We start from the raw sequence: 15,145 nt of genomic DNA, 5'->3' as shown, positions 1-15,145 counted from the left end.
ACTGTAGCTGCACCATTCTCCTGCATTTCAGTAATGGGCTCTATTTTGAGTGTTATTTAACATACCAGAGCACAGACCCAGAGTGATGACATCGCAGCTTTATAGTTGAAGAGTATCCACCTCTTCACTGTTGTTGTCAGCCTCTGCCACAGAAGTCTGGCAGCCTCCTCTTTCTCCAGAGACCAGTACACAGCACTTAATATTTGATTCTTGCCCTCATTTTCTCTGTTGCTCATTCTTTGGAATTAAGAAACTAAAGGCGTCAAGGAAAGGTAGGCGAGTGGGTTTCAGTTTTGGCTTAATAATGTATACAGCTTGAAGGTATGTCGAGATAATGTGGTTCTTTTTTCCAAAGCTATATTCAGAAATGGTTCATGTGCAGAGAACAAGCTAGGAACATTGCTTTTTAACCCTTGAAAGATGATTTAATAATATATATACGTTACAACTACTCTGTGTGGAATCGTAGAGTGTGCTTTGCACTGTGGTGGATAGCAATGGACATGGTAAATCTATAGAGGAGGGCTGTTTCTGGTAAAGTGAGATGCAAAAGAACTGGTGTATGTTTTTGTGACCGCCATACATAGTGAACAAGCCACCACCGTGCGCGTACCAGATCAAAGCAAATCCATTAATATAGAAAGTGCCTCTCAACTAATTGCTACTTTTGACTGACTACAGGGAACTAAGACAATGCAGCAACTACGATTGTCGGACGGTGCTTTAGGTTTATTGCAGAAATAATTTCCCAATGTGAACTCTAAGTATGAATTTAGTGGCCAAAACACACAGAGCATCAAGTATGGAGAGCTCTTTTCTGTACATTCCAGAGGATATCTGTCTTAGATAAGCTCCTCTGTTCATTCCAAATAAACCAGATTCTTCTTCAAACGAGAGGAACCATCAAAAGTAATATTCAACCTCCTGCATCTGATAAGAGACAGAAGAGGTAATGACACAACGGTAGTGTTACCAGTATGTAGAATGTTAATTGTTTAGGTCTGAAGCTCACTGCTTGAGTTTATTGTGATTTCTGTTTGTGGATGATTAATTTTACAAGTCACCCAGTGTACAATATTGCGTGCTTCCAGACTAAAACTGAAGTCCTCTGGTGCTAACTGTGATAACGTTTGTGGCACAAAATTCTTCAGCAGCATCAGCTTCAGAGATCTCAATCTTTGACCATTGCGTTCTGGCAAAATTACCAGCATTATTCTCAGAGGAAACTTGCTTTAAGTGTTCGGACCTTCGAGAATGAATGAGTTATTCAACGTTGCCGGAAACTAATTTTCAACCTTTCGTTTAGAATGACAGGCTCTGTGAGGGGAGTGAGGGGGTTTCTTTCACAATCCGAGTGTAAGCTTGCAATATAAATGTAATTTCTCACTGAACAGAAATCTACGCCAGCAACTCACTTCGAGATCACCCAATGCAAGTAAAGCAAAAGGACGTAGAGGGTTTTAAATGAATCTGTTTTTATGACCCGATTGGAATAAGGCTGCTGTGGATGAGTAGATTTGAGCTCGCCTTTTTCAGATGCTGTTCTACTAATTACAACCATTGCTTGTTGCTAATGAGTAACTGAAAACATCACCACTAATTACTATGTTGTGCTTTAAGTCGCTGTAAATTGATGTTCTCATGTAGAATCTATCATCACTGGCTTCGGGAGAATGACCCCACACCAAGTATCTAAAGCACGACTGACTGAAGCGGAGAATTTTAATGCAGACATATTTTTTAAGTGTCCACTCTGGTATTTGCGGATTAGGGGAATCGGGGTGGGGTGGGGGGTTGCTGTAGAAACTGTGGTTGGAATACCGAACACTTATCATCGCTTTCCTTTACACCAGACTGTTTCAGAGCCATTTCCAAAATATCGAGCATTGTCAGATAGTTGTATGGCCTTTCTGACCCTGTTTCCTCCATGGCTGGATCCGGATTTGTGTGCAGAGCAATGGAGCAAGGCAACAGGGCCATTCCACCCTGTCAGCATTGGAGTTCTTCTGCTCATGGGCTTCCTAATCTGTTCCTGCTCTTGTTTGCTCCCCACACCATTCAATGTTCACCTTTCTTTGTTTTTTTTTGTGAAGGAGATCGTTCTCTTTAAATAATTGATGGAATTTGCTTCAACACCTATTTGTGATTGACAGTTTCACGTCCTATTGACTCTGGGTGTGAAGGCATCATGAGCTCTGAAATATTCCCATTTTGCCACCATCAACATGGAGGAATGGGTTTTGCTGCCTGCTGGAGTCCCAGGTACCTCACCCGTGGAGCTCTCAAGCTCAGGGAATTTGCATGGTGGCGCACCTTAGGCACAGAGGATTATGGGAGCTGGAGGAGGCCATTCAGCTCCATGATCTTGCTCCATCATCTAATGAAATCATGGCTGAACAAATCCATTTACCTGCCTTTTCCCCTATCCCTCCGCCGCATCTTCTACCCCTCCCAGTCTTGACCTTCCTTAGGTGGGGAAGGGAAGGTCTGGTGGAATGATGATCAGTCCCTCTTTAGAAAGGTTAGAGGTTGAACGTCCTTTGAGTGTTCCAGGCGTGTGATTTCCCTTTTGGGTCCCAGTTCCCTGAAAGGAAAAAATACGGTATTCCTGTGCCCTCTAGGCATGCAGCATTGTGGGCACAGTCGGCAAGACTAGTGCCAATTCTGGTGGGTGCTGCCACATTCTTCTGGCCAATCTCCCCCACTGCCATCTAATGGAGACAAGTGTGGCTGCCTCTGAATTATGTATATCCTCTCTTTTACTGAACCAAGCTGCAAGGAGGCAGGCGCAACTACTACCCGCTTCCCCCACCCAACTCTCAGTAAGAAATTATCCCGCCCTTTCCTTCTGGGCAGAAACTTGCCAATCCTGGGTTTGGCTTTGTCTTTCACCCCTTCTGGTGCCCCCTACGCCAGTGGTCTGCCATATTCACAAGAAAAACCAGGGGAGATTTCTTCTTTCCTTGCCTTTCAGTCAGTTTTCAAAGACGGTCAACAACTGTAAATGAATGTTGTCATCATAGGTGTCCGCCAGGGGCAGGATGGCATGATGGGAAACACAAAAGAGCTATATTGTGGGACAAAGAAATGGAAGACACTGAAACAAAAGTTATCAACCATCAGATCAATCTCCTTCTGAATACAATATTTGTTCTGTGTAGGTTTGCTGAAATAATATTGATGTGCCTTTATATCTAAAATTGTTACTTTACTCATCTGCAGCAGGCTTAATGGGAAATTATGTAATATTGCTCAAAGAAATACATGTTGCCAAAACTTTTCACCTTTGGGTATATCATCATTGTGACACATCTACTCTACTCATACTCTGCTCACAGGAAATTTGAAATTTTGCATTCTTGCATGTGTCCTAATGAGTGCAAAATTGAAAGCTTCAGCAACAGATCTTTCTTTTCAGCAATATTCAAGTTCTCCAATGCTGATGTTTTAGAAGGCAGGTCTGCAGAACTGTCAGCATATTCAGGTATTCAAGAAATCCTTTGATTGCAAAGCACAGAACAAGAGTAACTCATTAAACATAGCCTCCCCATTAAATGGAGACCCTCGGCAACTTTATTTGTGATAAAGTTGTGAGTAAATTCCCATTGTCCCACAGGCTGCTTTCTCCTTTAAGGACAAGGTTGAGAAGCCAGGGATTTCATGCATAGCCTCAGCCAATAATGGGAATTGAAACCACGCTGCTGGCCTTGCTCTGCATCACAAACAGGTTGTCCAGCCAACTGAGCTAAACCAGCCCTCAGTAGTCAACCCAGTCGTTCCCCCCCTTGGAACTCTCATTTGTTCCCCTCTCAGGGAATTTCATAAAAATTGTTACTGGGATCCCTACATTTATTAGTTGTTATTGTTAGCCAATGTGATTGATGACAAAGTGCTAGAAACCAGATTGCTATGTTCACAACGTCACAAGGTGATCCCGACCTCAAACCAGACAATACAACCAGAGACTAAGAACTCCTAACAGGGCTAATATTCAGCCTAAATTGGAGAGCAGCGACTGGGAGAAATTCTGGATGGCATGATATAATTATGAGTCATGCACATAAAAGAATATCTACACATGAAACAACAGGTTTGCTACTTGTAAATTAAACCAATTAAACTGTTGCTTTTTGAATATATCTTTATATTCTCCTAGCCAGCCTCCCACATTTTGCCCTCCGTAAACTTGAGGATATTGAAATCTCTGCTGCCAATGTCTTAACTCGCATCATATTCCATTCACCCATCACCCCTGTGCTTGCTCACCTACATTGGCTCCAATTAAGCAAATGCTCCACTCAAAAATTCTCATCCTGGTATTCAACTGCAGGCAGCGAGATCCTCTATCCTGGCAGCCGGTCAATGGGGTTTCCCATTGTGGCCACCCCCCGCGCTGTCGGTAAATCCACGGGCCTGAGTGCACTGCCGGTGAAGCAGAGGATCCCGCAGATGGAGAATCCCGCCCAAGATGTTTTTCTGGTTGTACAGCCTTTTGTGATGAGGGTATGGAGGGATTTGAAAGAAAGTGTGAGAATTTTAAAATCGAGACATTCAGAAAACCTGAAGCATTTGTTAACTGGGAGCTAATGTAGGCCAGTGAGTACAGGAGTTGTGGGTGAACAAGCTTGAGTTTGGGCAAGGGCAACAGAGTTTTGGGTGACCTCAAATTTACAGGGCATAGAATTTGGTAGGTCAGCAAGGAGTGGGTTGGAATAATCAAGTACAGAGGTAACAAAGGCATGAATGAGGCTACAAGTAACAGAATAATAAGTTAGCCAATAGCATAGTTCCCTTCCTTTTCATTAGTTCTGTGGCTACTTGACATACAATGGGTTATTCTTCATTAAGCCATAGAATCCTACCCTATTGTCTGAGTTGCCATACTAAAGGCTGAATGTTCCTGGTGCTATGGTGATTGGCTTGGAAGTGGAATAAGGAGCCAGTAAATAATGGGGGAGCTGGTTGGCTCTCAGACGCAGTCCTGCCAGCGGGCAAATTTCCCAGAGGTGAACTAGGAAGCAGACTGCTTGCCCACTTACTGGAGGTGATCAGTCAATTAATACTAAGCCCCCAAAATGGGCAATTTTGCAGCCTGGCTGGCACTGCACCACTGGCAGAGCAGTACCCAACTGCACGTGGAGATTGCCAGCTTAATGAAGGGCATCCGAGCCAGAGACTCCGTGCCTCAATGATAGAGGTTTCCTGCAGGAAAGGCTATACTTGCAGCCCAAACAATCCATTTTTGGTTCCATTACGCAGAGGCGCAAGCACTTTTTTCAGTCATTTAAGGGTTTCCAGAGCTAGACATCAGGAATAGTATTTAACCTCTGGGCAATGGTTTAAAATAAAAGTTCCCCTGTCATTGCGCAGGTTAACCTTGATGCTGTTTATGATATTGAATTGAAATTCTGAACTATTTTGTTGAATATTAATGTCAGTTTCACAAGTAAAAGACATTGCTATTCCTTCTCGATGTGATTAATGATGCCATGTCTGCTTTCTCTTTTGTTTTTACACACAGCTTTACAATTCCTGAGATGAAGCTCATTCACCTTCCTATATTTGCTTTGCTGGTCAGCAGCATACTTTGTCAGTACGACTACAATGATGAATATTATGATCCAGTAGGTTACCAGGTATTGCCTTATCCAGTATGTTCCGTTGAGTGTGACTGTCCGCTGAACTTCCCCACTGCCATGTACTGCAACCACCGCAAACTTAAAACAATCCCCACGGTACCCGCACAGATAAAATACCTTTACCTCCAGAACAACCAGCTCACTGGCATTCAAAGTGGTGCATTTGAAAATGCCACTAACCTCCTCTGGCTGGTCCTTGACAACAATCAAATTACGAGCGACAATGTGGGCAAAAATATATTCTCGAAGTTAAAAAGCCTGGAGCGGTTGTACATAAACGCCAACAATCTGACGGATGTTGTTCGCTCCCTTCCAAAGTCATTGGTGGAACTGAAGCTGTCCTTAAACAGGATCTCGAAGATTGGCAACAGCTTAAAAGGACTGGAAAACCTGACCACCCTTCTTCTCCACGACAACAATCTGAATGACGTCGGTGGGTCTTTGAGTGGTTTGAAGTCTCTGGCGTACCTTGACTTGAGTGGCAACAAATTAACAAAACTTCCTGATGACCCTCCACCAGCCGTAGAGATGCTTTATATTAATAACAATCAGATCAAGAGCATTCCAAAGGACTACTTTAACAAGATGAGTATTCTCCAGTACCTACGCATGGCACACAATGAACTAACCAATGAGGGTATCCCCGAGAAAGTCTTCAACATCACCTCGCTGATTGAGTTGGATCTTGCATTCAATGAATTGAAGAGCATCCCTCTAGTTAATGAAAACCTAGAAAATATGTACCTACAGGCGAATAAAATTGACAGTAAGTCTGAATGCATATCACTTACTCTGGTAAAGAACTGAGATCTGAGACGTCACAAGGTAAAATGTGGAATTGAGGTCAAAGATGGGAAGTCAGGGGGAATTTGTCACCCCCCCCCCCCATATAAAGGTTTGTTACAAAGGAAGACAACTGATGCAAAGAGTTAAAAGTGAACGGAAAGGCAATTGGATTATCCTTGAAGGGAGAACGGATTAAGAGATGTGGAGGAGGAGGAGGAGGTCAGGGATTGAATTATGAAACTAATGGATTGTTTCTCTTTTCCTAAAAATTCTCATGTTCTAAAAAAACAGACTGATTTGCTAAACATTTACCTTGATATTATCACAGTTAAAATATCTTGTGAATTCTGGCCAAACTAGATTCACTCAATGCTCCAATTAAGAGGTAGCTCATGAAAAAGGTTTGATTTCCAAATAGGTGAAAATAATTTACATTTTCTATGATAATATGATTGGTGGTTTCATGGTAGATGATAACTGGCCATCTCCACTGCATCTGTCCATGTTAATATAGCTCAAAGTAACGTTTCTAGATTATAGGTTGTCAATGCAATGTAAACCATTGAACTTCAATCTTCAAGCATATTCAGTTCAACAAAACACTCAACAGAGAAACACAAGATGAACCTGAGATATTTACTCTTGCAATCTCCTCACCCTCCAAAATCTCTGGTCTCTTCCTGGTTTTGATTACTCAACCATTGACAACCATGCCTAAACCCCGAAACTCTGGAATACCCTCCCTAAACCCGTCCACCGCCCCTCTTCTGAAAATCTCCCTCTTTGACTAAGCTTTTGGACCTCTGTCCTAATATGTGGTTCAGTCTCAATTTTATTTGATTAGCTGTGAAGCACCATTGGGGCCTTAAACCATGTTCAAGGCACTATAGAAAGGAATATATGAACAAGGAGCAAGGGCCGGCCATTCAGGCCCTCGAGCACACACCGCCACTCAATAAGATCATAGCTGATCTGACTGTAACATCAAAGCTGTACTCTGCTTACTCACTATATCCTACCACCCCCTGCTTACCATGAATCTATCCACCTCAGCCTTAAACATATTCAAAGTCCCTGCTTCCAAAACCTTTTTAGCAAGAGAGTTCCAAAGTCTCACAACTCTCAAGAGTGAAAACATTTTGCCGAATCTCCTTTTAAAATGGGTAACCCCTTAATATTAAACAATGACCCCCCTAGTTTTAGAAACATCCTCTCCTGGTTTAGCACACTGGGCTAAATCGCTGGCTTTGAAAGCAGACTAAGGCAGGCCAGCAGCACGGTTCGATTCCCGTACCAGCCTCCCCGGACAGGCGCCGGAATGTGGAGACGAGGGGCTTTTCACAGTAACTTCATTGCAGCCTACTCGTGACAATAAGCGATGTTTTCATTTCACTTCAAGATATTAACCTTGAAAACCTTCTCTGAACTGTTTCCAACACATTTACATCTTTATTTAAATAAGGAGTACACATTATTCCAGATGTGGTCTCACTAATGCCCTGTACAATTGAAGCATAACCTCCCTACTTTTGTAATCGATTCCCCTCACAATAAAATATAACATTGTATTAGCTTTGCTAATTACTTGCTGCACCTGTATACCAGCCTTTTGTGGTTCATGCATTCAGACACCCAGATCCCTCTGCACCTCAGAACTCTGCAAAATCTCACCATTTAGATAATCAGCATTTTTTATTCTTTCTACCAAAATGGACAATTTATTTTTCCCACTTAATATTCTATTTGCCAGATCATTGCTCATTCACTTAATCTGTCTGTATCTTTTTGTAGTCTCCTCTTCACAGTTTACTTTCCTAGTATTGTTGTAGAAAATCATTAGGACAAAGGTTCTCGAGAGGTAGTAACAGTGCCACCTGAATCTCAAAATACTTCTAAATATCTTCTTTTGTTGGTTATTCATCTAAAACGGATAAATTCAGTTTAAAATTCAGGGGCGATTCTCCGATATTGAGGCTAAGTGTTCCCGCCATCGTGAACGCCGTCGCATTTCACGACAAGGTGAACAGAGCCCGGGCACGACCTATTCTGGCCCCCACAGGGGACAAGCACGGCGCTGGAGTGGCTCTTGCTGCTCCAGCCTCCTTACGCGGCACCAAATGGGTGCCGCGCCAACCCGTGCATGCGCAGTTGGGCCAGCTCAATTCTGCGCACGCCATCTTGCACATACGCGGGGAACTTCTTACGTGCGCCGGCCCCGACTCAACATGGGGTCGGTGATCAGGGGCTGGCCGCGGCGGGAAATAGGCCCGGGGGAGGGGTGGGGAGAGGCCGGCCCGTTGATCGGTGGGCCCCGATCGTGGGCCAGACCCCTTCGGATGCACCCCCCCCCCCCCAGTGAAGGAGCCCCCCACCCCCCACAGGCCACCCCTCAAGCCTTCGCGATGAATAGGTGTGGACAGCACCGGCGGGACTGTCATTTTTTTCGCCGGCTGCTCAGCCCCTCTGGGCCGGAGAATCGCTGCTCGCCGTTTGCGGCGATTCTCCGAGTGGCCCGGCGCGATTCCCGCGGTGCTGGTTTCGGGGGAGTGGGAGAATCACGTGCAGGGGGGTCGGGGCCGTGTGGCGTGATTCGCGCGGCGCCCCGGCGATTCTCCCACCCGGTGTGGGGGGGAGAATACCGCCCTAATTTCCAGTATCGTAGGAAATTGAAACCTAATTAAGGCCCACATGGTGGCATATTATGTGTTATTTCCCAAATTTGATAATGTTCAGGATGGCGAGAGCTCAATGCCCGTCATCCGGAGAGAAGGCAGTGAACAAACCCCTACCAACTCCATTTTACATCCAAATGAGCTTTGATTGGCAGCAGGCAGGTCTTCCATCCTCACTTGACCGACAGCTCTCCAGCCCATCCAGGCACAGCGCTGCAGTGGCCGGAAGAGGTATTGCAGCCTGAGACCAAGGTCTGTGAACTGCAGTGCTGGTAAGTACCAGTGGTCTGCGGGAAGGGAGGGGGTATACTGGGGGGATCATGTGGGGGGGAAATCTTGCAGTCTGGAGGTAGGTGGGGAGAGGTATGGTGAGGGAGTGTTGGAGGTCTCCGATCCATGAGGGGACGATGCCCCCAGTTTGAAGGGGTCTTCCGATGGAGATGGAGGATGAGACTTTTTCTGTTTCTCGCCCTCAGTTATCGGGCACATGCCAGCCTAAAAATTGAGGCTATGTGGGAAATGCCTTTAACTGGGGCATGGGTGGGCTTTCCATCTGAGGCTTTGTCCGGTCCACCATAAATTCGAGTCGGGGGCAGGCAGGATTCCAGACAGAATCTGTCCGTGCTATTTGAGGTTCCTTTCCCGCTTCAGAACCCGTTGGGAGGGGAACGTCAAACTCTAGCCATAATATTCAAAGGACGTGATTTAACCACCTCGTGCCCAGTGCGTGTTGGGCGCACAGGTTAAATATGGGAATAGCCAAAATCGAGATTCACGCCAGGCGCGAATCATTTTGCTCTCTAACCGGCCCTCTCTCGATGGCAGGTTCCGGATCACGGCCAAATATGGCAAGGGTATCATTAACCCTCATTTACATTAATTTCCATCTCATTAGTGACATCAAAGTCGAATGTAACGGCCTCCCGGGAATTAACTGGCTTCCCAACGAGAAATCCTTTAGTACTTTTTAAAAACATGAAGCCACTGTGGAGATGAGTAGCCATTTCCATCCAATTTTGGACATGCAGCTCCAGGACACTGGAACTGCTGCTCCATTGCTCGGGGGGAGGTGGGTAAGGGGGAGGGTGATTGGGCTTACCTGGGGAGGGAGTTGCACAACCATTCCAGGTTAGGGATCGCCCCAGGCCAGGGGCTTAAGAGGCTTTTTCGTCCATGAGGCCTTCAAGCTATCTTTAAATATTGTGAAGGCCCATAACCCAGCACGGTAGCATGGTGGTTAGCATAAATGCTTCACAGCTCCAGGGTCCCAGGTTCGATTCCCGGCTGGGTCACTGTTCTTTGGCCTTTGATGCTCTTGGCGGATGTCCTCTGGTGGGCCTGGTGTAGGAAGGCACCGGCCGAACTACCGGTGTCACTGGCTTCGCTGTGTCACAATATTCTGCCCGCTGCCATTGAGATGTGCCAGTGTCAGGAGGGGGGATTCATAAGAATTGGAGACTGCTGTCGTCTCCTTGGTGACAGGCCCTGGGTTGGCATCCACTGCTTGCTCCTACCTGGCGGTGCCCATAGTGTTCTGCAAGCCTCTCTGGGACAGGGAGGCTGCTGGGGGGAGTTCCAGAGACCTCTGCGTCATCTGGCTCTGTCCTTCCCATTGTCTGCACCATGGTTCTGACATCCTCATCGATTTTCTTCTGTGGCTGGGCCATGCTCTGCAGTGCCTCGGCAATGTCCACCTGTGTATGGGACAGCGGCTGGGACATGCTCTGCAGTGCCTCGGCAATGTCCACCTGTGAATGGGACAGTGGCTGGGCCATTCTCTGCAGTGCCTCGGCAATGTCCACCTGTGTATGGGCCAGCGGCTGGGACATGCTCTGCAGTGCCTCGGCAATGTCCACCTGTGTATGGGAGAGTGGCTGGGCCATGCTCTGCAGTGCCTCGGCAATGTCCACCTGTGTATGGGACAGCGGCTGGGCCATGCTCTGCAGTGCCTCGGCAATGTCCACCTGTGTATGGGACAGCGGCTGGGACATGCTCTGCAGTGCCTCGGCAATGTCCACCTGTGTATGGGACAGTGGCTGGGCCATGCTCTGCAGTGCCTCGGCAATGTCCACCTGTGTATGGGACAGCAGCTGGGACATGCTCTGCAGTGCCTCGGCAATGTCCACCTGTGTATGGGACAGTGGCTGGGCCATGCTCTGCAGTGCCTCGGCAATGTCCACCTGTGTATGGGACAGTGGCTGGGCCATGCTCTGCAGTGCCTCGGCAATGTCCACCTGTGTATGGGACAGCGGCTGGGACATGCTCTGCAGTCCCTAGCATCTGCATCAGCTCTGGTGATAAACTTGTCCAGAGGCTCGGCAATTGACCGGGACTCAGCAGACTCCTGGGACCCAGCAGACTTCCGACTGATAACTCCCTTGGATTTTCCTGCCTCCTCCTGATGTACAGCAGCAACTATGTAGTGCCCACCAGATTGTGCCTCAGAGGCCTGGCCACTAATCTCTCACACCGAGGTGAGTGTCTCTGCGTTGGTGTAAGACAGCGGTGATAGCTGTGACGTCTCGATGGGGATCTCTTGGGTGGTGGGTTGGGGTGAGACGACTCTGGATGGCCCGGCTCCGTCAGATGGGAATCTTGTGAGAGAATGGACACGTGGTCAGTGAGAGGGAAGGATGATTTTGTCTGATGTGAACAACTCACTTGAGGCAGGTTGTCTGGGTGAAGGGGCAGTGGATCCTCACGCCTCTGGCTCTGGCCATCCTCGCTGTCAGTGACAGTTCCCACCTTGGACAGTCCTGTGATTTGCAGGCCCCTTTCCACGTCTTGGACCTTACCCATTTATTCTGGGCTATCTTCTCCTGCGGGGCCGAAGAGAGGGCATCGTGTGGTGCACGCTTGATGGGTCATGGGGGATCTATAGCAAGTGGCGTGTGTGGGCACCGCACCGGAACATGAAGAGGTTGTCTGGTGGGTGCCCGAGGGTTCTGAGGAACAAGCACTAGGATCGGATGTGGGGAGGGTGCAAGGTACCAGCCAGCAATTTGTGGGGCAGCAGGGTGGGTTGGGAATTTGTGGGACTGGCAGGCGGAACTGATGCCAGGATAGAGGTGGTATCTTACACATGCAAATTGCTGGAGGTCGTTGGTCTTCTTCTGACATTGGACTCGGGTCCTCCTGGTCATGCTGCCCACTCTGAGAGCTGCTGTGACTGCCTCCCAGGCGGTATTGATGACCCTACTGCTGGTCCTTCAACCCCCTTGAGCCAACAGGATGCCCCATTTCTCATTCACAGCATTGAGAAGCCTGTCCAGGTCAGCATCCCCAAAGCGTGGAACAGGTTTGCATGCTGCCATGTCTGTGTGCTGATTGGGAGTGAGTGGTGAGGGAGCGTTTAAAAGTAGCTCCCCCTCGTTAGTGGCGAGGTGCTGTGGGACCAGTGCCGTTAAATACGGGCCGTGATCTCACCACTGTGGCAGTCGAGAAACATCTCATCAATTGCACTCAAAATGACACTTAGAAATGTTTCCCTGAAATCGCGCCCTACAACAGAGATGTTCTGTATGCCTCCAAAATGCTGTAGTATAGATTGATGTTACAAGTAGAAAATTCATTTCTCATCCATTTGAATACAGCATCACTCACCCTCTGAATCTTAATTTTGCAGCGTTCGACCTGAATAGCTTCTGTCGTGTTACAAGCCCACAGGATTTCTCCAGGATCAGACACCTGCGTTTGGATGGTAATAACTTGACTCGAGGTAGCTTGCCTTATGGCATGGCTCAATGCCTTCGCCTGGCTGGGGAAGTGTCGTTTTAGATTTTTGATTCACACCGACCCGATTGGGAAGATACAAGGTCGGGCCCTATTTTAACTCTGTAAGCTGACGGGGCTTCGAGTGAGTTAAAATCTCACCCCTCCCCACCCCATAAAATTTCTAAATTAGATTTGTTCACTTATTAACACATCATATAGTGCAAACTAACCCCTTTAAGCCTTATATCGTCACATAATCATGCCTTTTCTAGTAGATCATCAATCAGTTAAGGAAAACTGACAGAATTACTGGAAAGAAAGTAGAGATTCAGGAAGTGGAGGATAAGTAAAGAGTAAAGCTGTGTAGTGTGGTAAGAAGGTTTTATTCTTTCAAAGTGGATGGCATTTCAACCTCTTGAGAAATACATTTGAATCAAATGCCTGCTACACATATTGAGTAATGATTGAATAAAGCTTGGGGTTAGAACTTCTAAAAGAGGAAAATTCAATGAGCAACACTAAAATTAAATTTACTCCCTTCACTGTTCTGTGCATGTACCAATTACCTCTCATGTAGAGTCCTCTTCTGCTTTGTTTATTGTACCATATGTTAGAAGTGATTTTTAAAAGATTCCGCACTTTTATAACAAACTATATTTCTGTGCAAACCTTGCAAATTATAGATTTTCTGAAGATTTTCTAATAATATTCGAATCAAAATATTATTTTCAAGAAACCTATATAGGATTGTCATGGGACGTCAGCGTAACTTATAGTGAATCGAATGGTACCTGCCCATTCCATAGTTACTGTATTATGAATATTTTAGAACAGGATTGACATTAACACACTAAGATCTGTAGGATGTGGGGAAAGAGGGCTTAGGGATTTAATTCTTGTACAGAGGTTATTATGAAATAAAGGGAAACAGTAAGCATTATTTTAATAACCAATTCTTTCAATAACTTGTAGCCTTCCTTAATTTTCTTTGGCTTAAAAAGCTGGGAGTATCTGAAAGTCAGATTAATTTTACATCTGTGCAATGGACTATTTTAACCACAGCTTACATCATGTGTTGTAAATCATGCATGGCCTTTATGCATCTTCCTTTAACCAGCTGTATGCAACTTATCATGCAGGAGATAAAGCATGGTTAAGTAAGTTAACGTGCTGATGGCTGCCTTTAATTTTTCTGTTGTATTCTTCTGTTTTAGCTCACACGCCTCAAACTGCAGGAATGTCATTAGTATATACAGCCACTATTTTCACAGGCAGATATGTAGTGTTTGGGTTTGGATTACCTGGGTCTCTGGTCTCCAGTTGCTAATTACTTGCAATGAAATTTGTCCAATTGTTAACCAGGCTAATAGGGGAGGGCGTCATTGAGACTCAGAGCATTCTGCCTTTGGGGAATGCGGGGGCGGGGGGTTGGTGGGTTAGATTGGATTTTGGGGGGGGGGGGGGGGGGGGGGGGGGGAGAGGGGAGAGTCACCTGATATTGTTATCCTGCACTATTACAAGAAGACAATCTCTTCAGCTGATCGCACAATGACCAACGTGGAAACGTTTGTGGTCAAGCCCCGCTTGAAGTAGACCGCACAAGATCTCCACCTGGATGGGATGGACATGAATCTGGAATTATTGAACGTGGTGTGACCGGAAGAAAGATTTATTTTATAAGTCCACAAAAAAAAAACTTGTTCCTAAAAATTGACCTGCAAAGTGTAACACTTCCAGATGTAATTATCTGACCTTGTAGTTTGAGCTTTCTATACTAACTTTTTCTCTGTTTCTACATATTAACCATTAAAATATATCTCACCTATTTTCATTTGTGGTCTATTTTGTTCAGCCAAATTTTCTGGGCTTTCATTTACTTGTTATCGATAGATCAAGAGAAATTCTTCAGTCAAGAGAAGAATTTTCTGGTACATGTGTTTCAAATCAGCATCTCATTTAACACAATAAACCACTTGTTCAGTCAGATGTATTATTGTTCATAGTTGGATGTCCAATTGCTGTTCATGGCCAGGCAACCTTCTTAATTAACCACAAGTGACTGTATTTACAACTGAGTGGCTTGTTTGGTCACATCCTGGGGCTTTATAATCTACCACAAAGCATGAAAAGGGGGCATTGGGACCCAGATATCAGGATTTTTTTTTTAAATCAGGTCCCGAACCTGTGCCTGCCAAATGCAGTCTCCTAAATGGCTGCCTGTGGGCCACTCTGCTGCCAGTCGAAGCAGAGGACTGGCAGCTCAGAGACCTCAGCAGTGCCACTTGGAGAGGTGGCTACTACTGATTGAGGCAGGCAGGAAACCTCAGGAGTTAG

At 46.0% G+C, this 15,145-nt stretch overlaps 1 protein-coding gene across 2 annotated transcripts; it reads left to right on the top strand.

Annotated features, from left to right (window-relative positions):
* lum (lumican) lies at nt 1–14,256 on the top strand. Of its 2 annotated transcripts, none has more exons than XM_038780779.1 (3): nt 1–272; nt 5,522–6,405; nt 12,723–14,256. In XM_038780779.1, exons 2-3 carry the CDS (start codon nt 5,538–5,540, stop codon nt 12,872–12,874), a joined length of 1,020 nt encoding a protein of 339 aa, XP_038636707.1. In that variant the 5' UTR covers nt 1–272; nt 5,522–5,537; the 3' UTR covers nt 12,875–14,256. The 2 variants fall into 2 exon arrangements, with proteins under 2 accessions (XP_038636707.1, XP_038636708.1); XM_038780780.1 differs by lacking the exon at nt 1–272 and adding an exon at nt 820–949.
* Nucleotides 14,257–15,145: the final 889 nt, after the last annotated feature.

This window comes from Scyliorhinus canicula, chromosome 20 (genome assembly GCF_902713615.1).
Source record: "Scyliorhinus canicula chromosome 20, sScyCan1.1, whole genome shotgun sequence".
NCBI classification, from domain to species: domain Eukaryota; kingdom Metazoa; phylum Chordata; class Chondrichthyes; order Carcharhiniformes; family Scyliorhinidae; genus Scyliorhinus; species Scyliorhinus canicula.
This window is presented reverse-complemented; position numbering and strand designations above follow the sequence as displayed.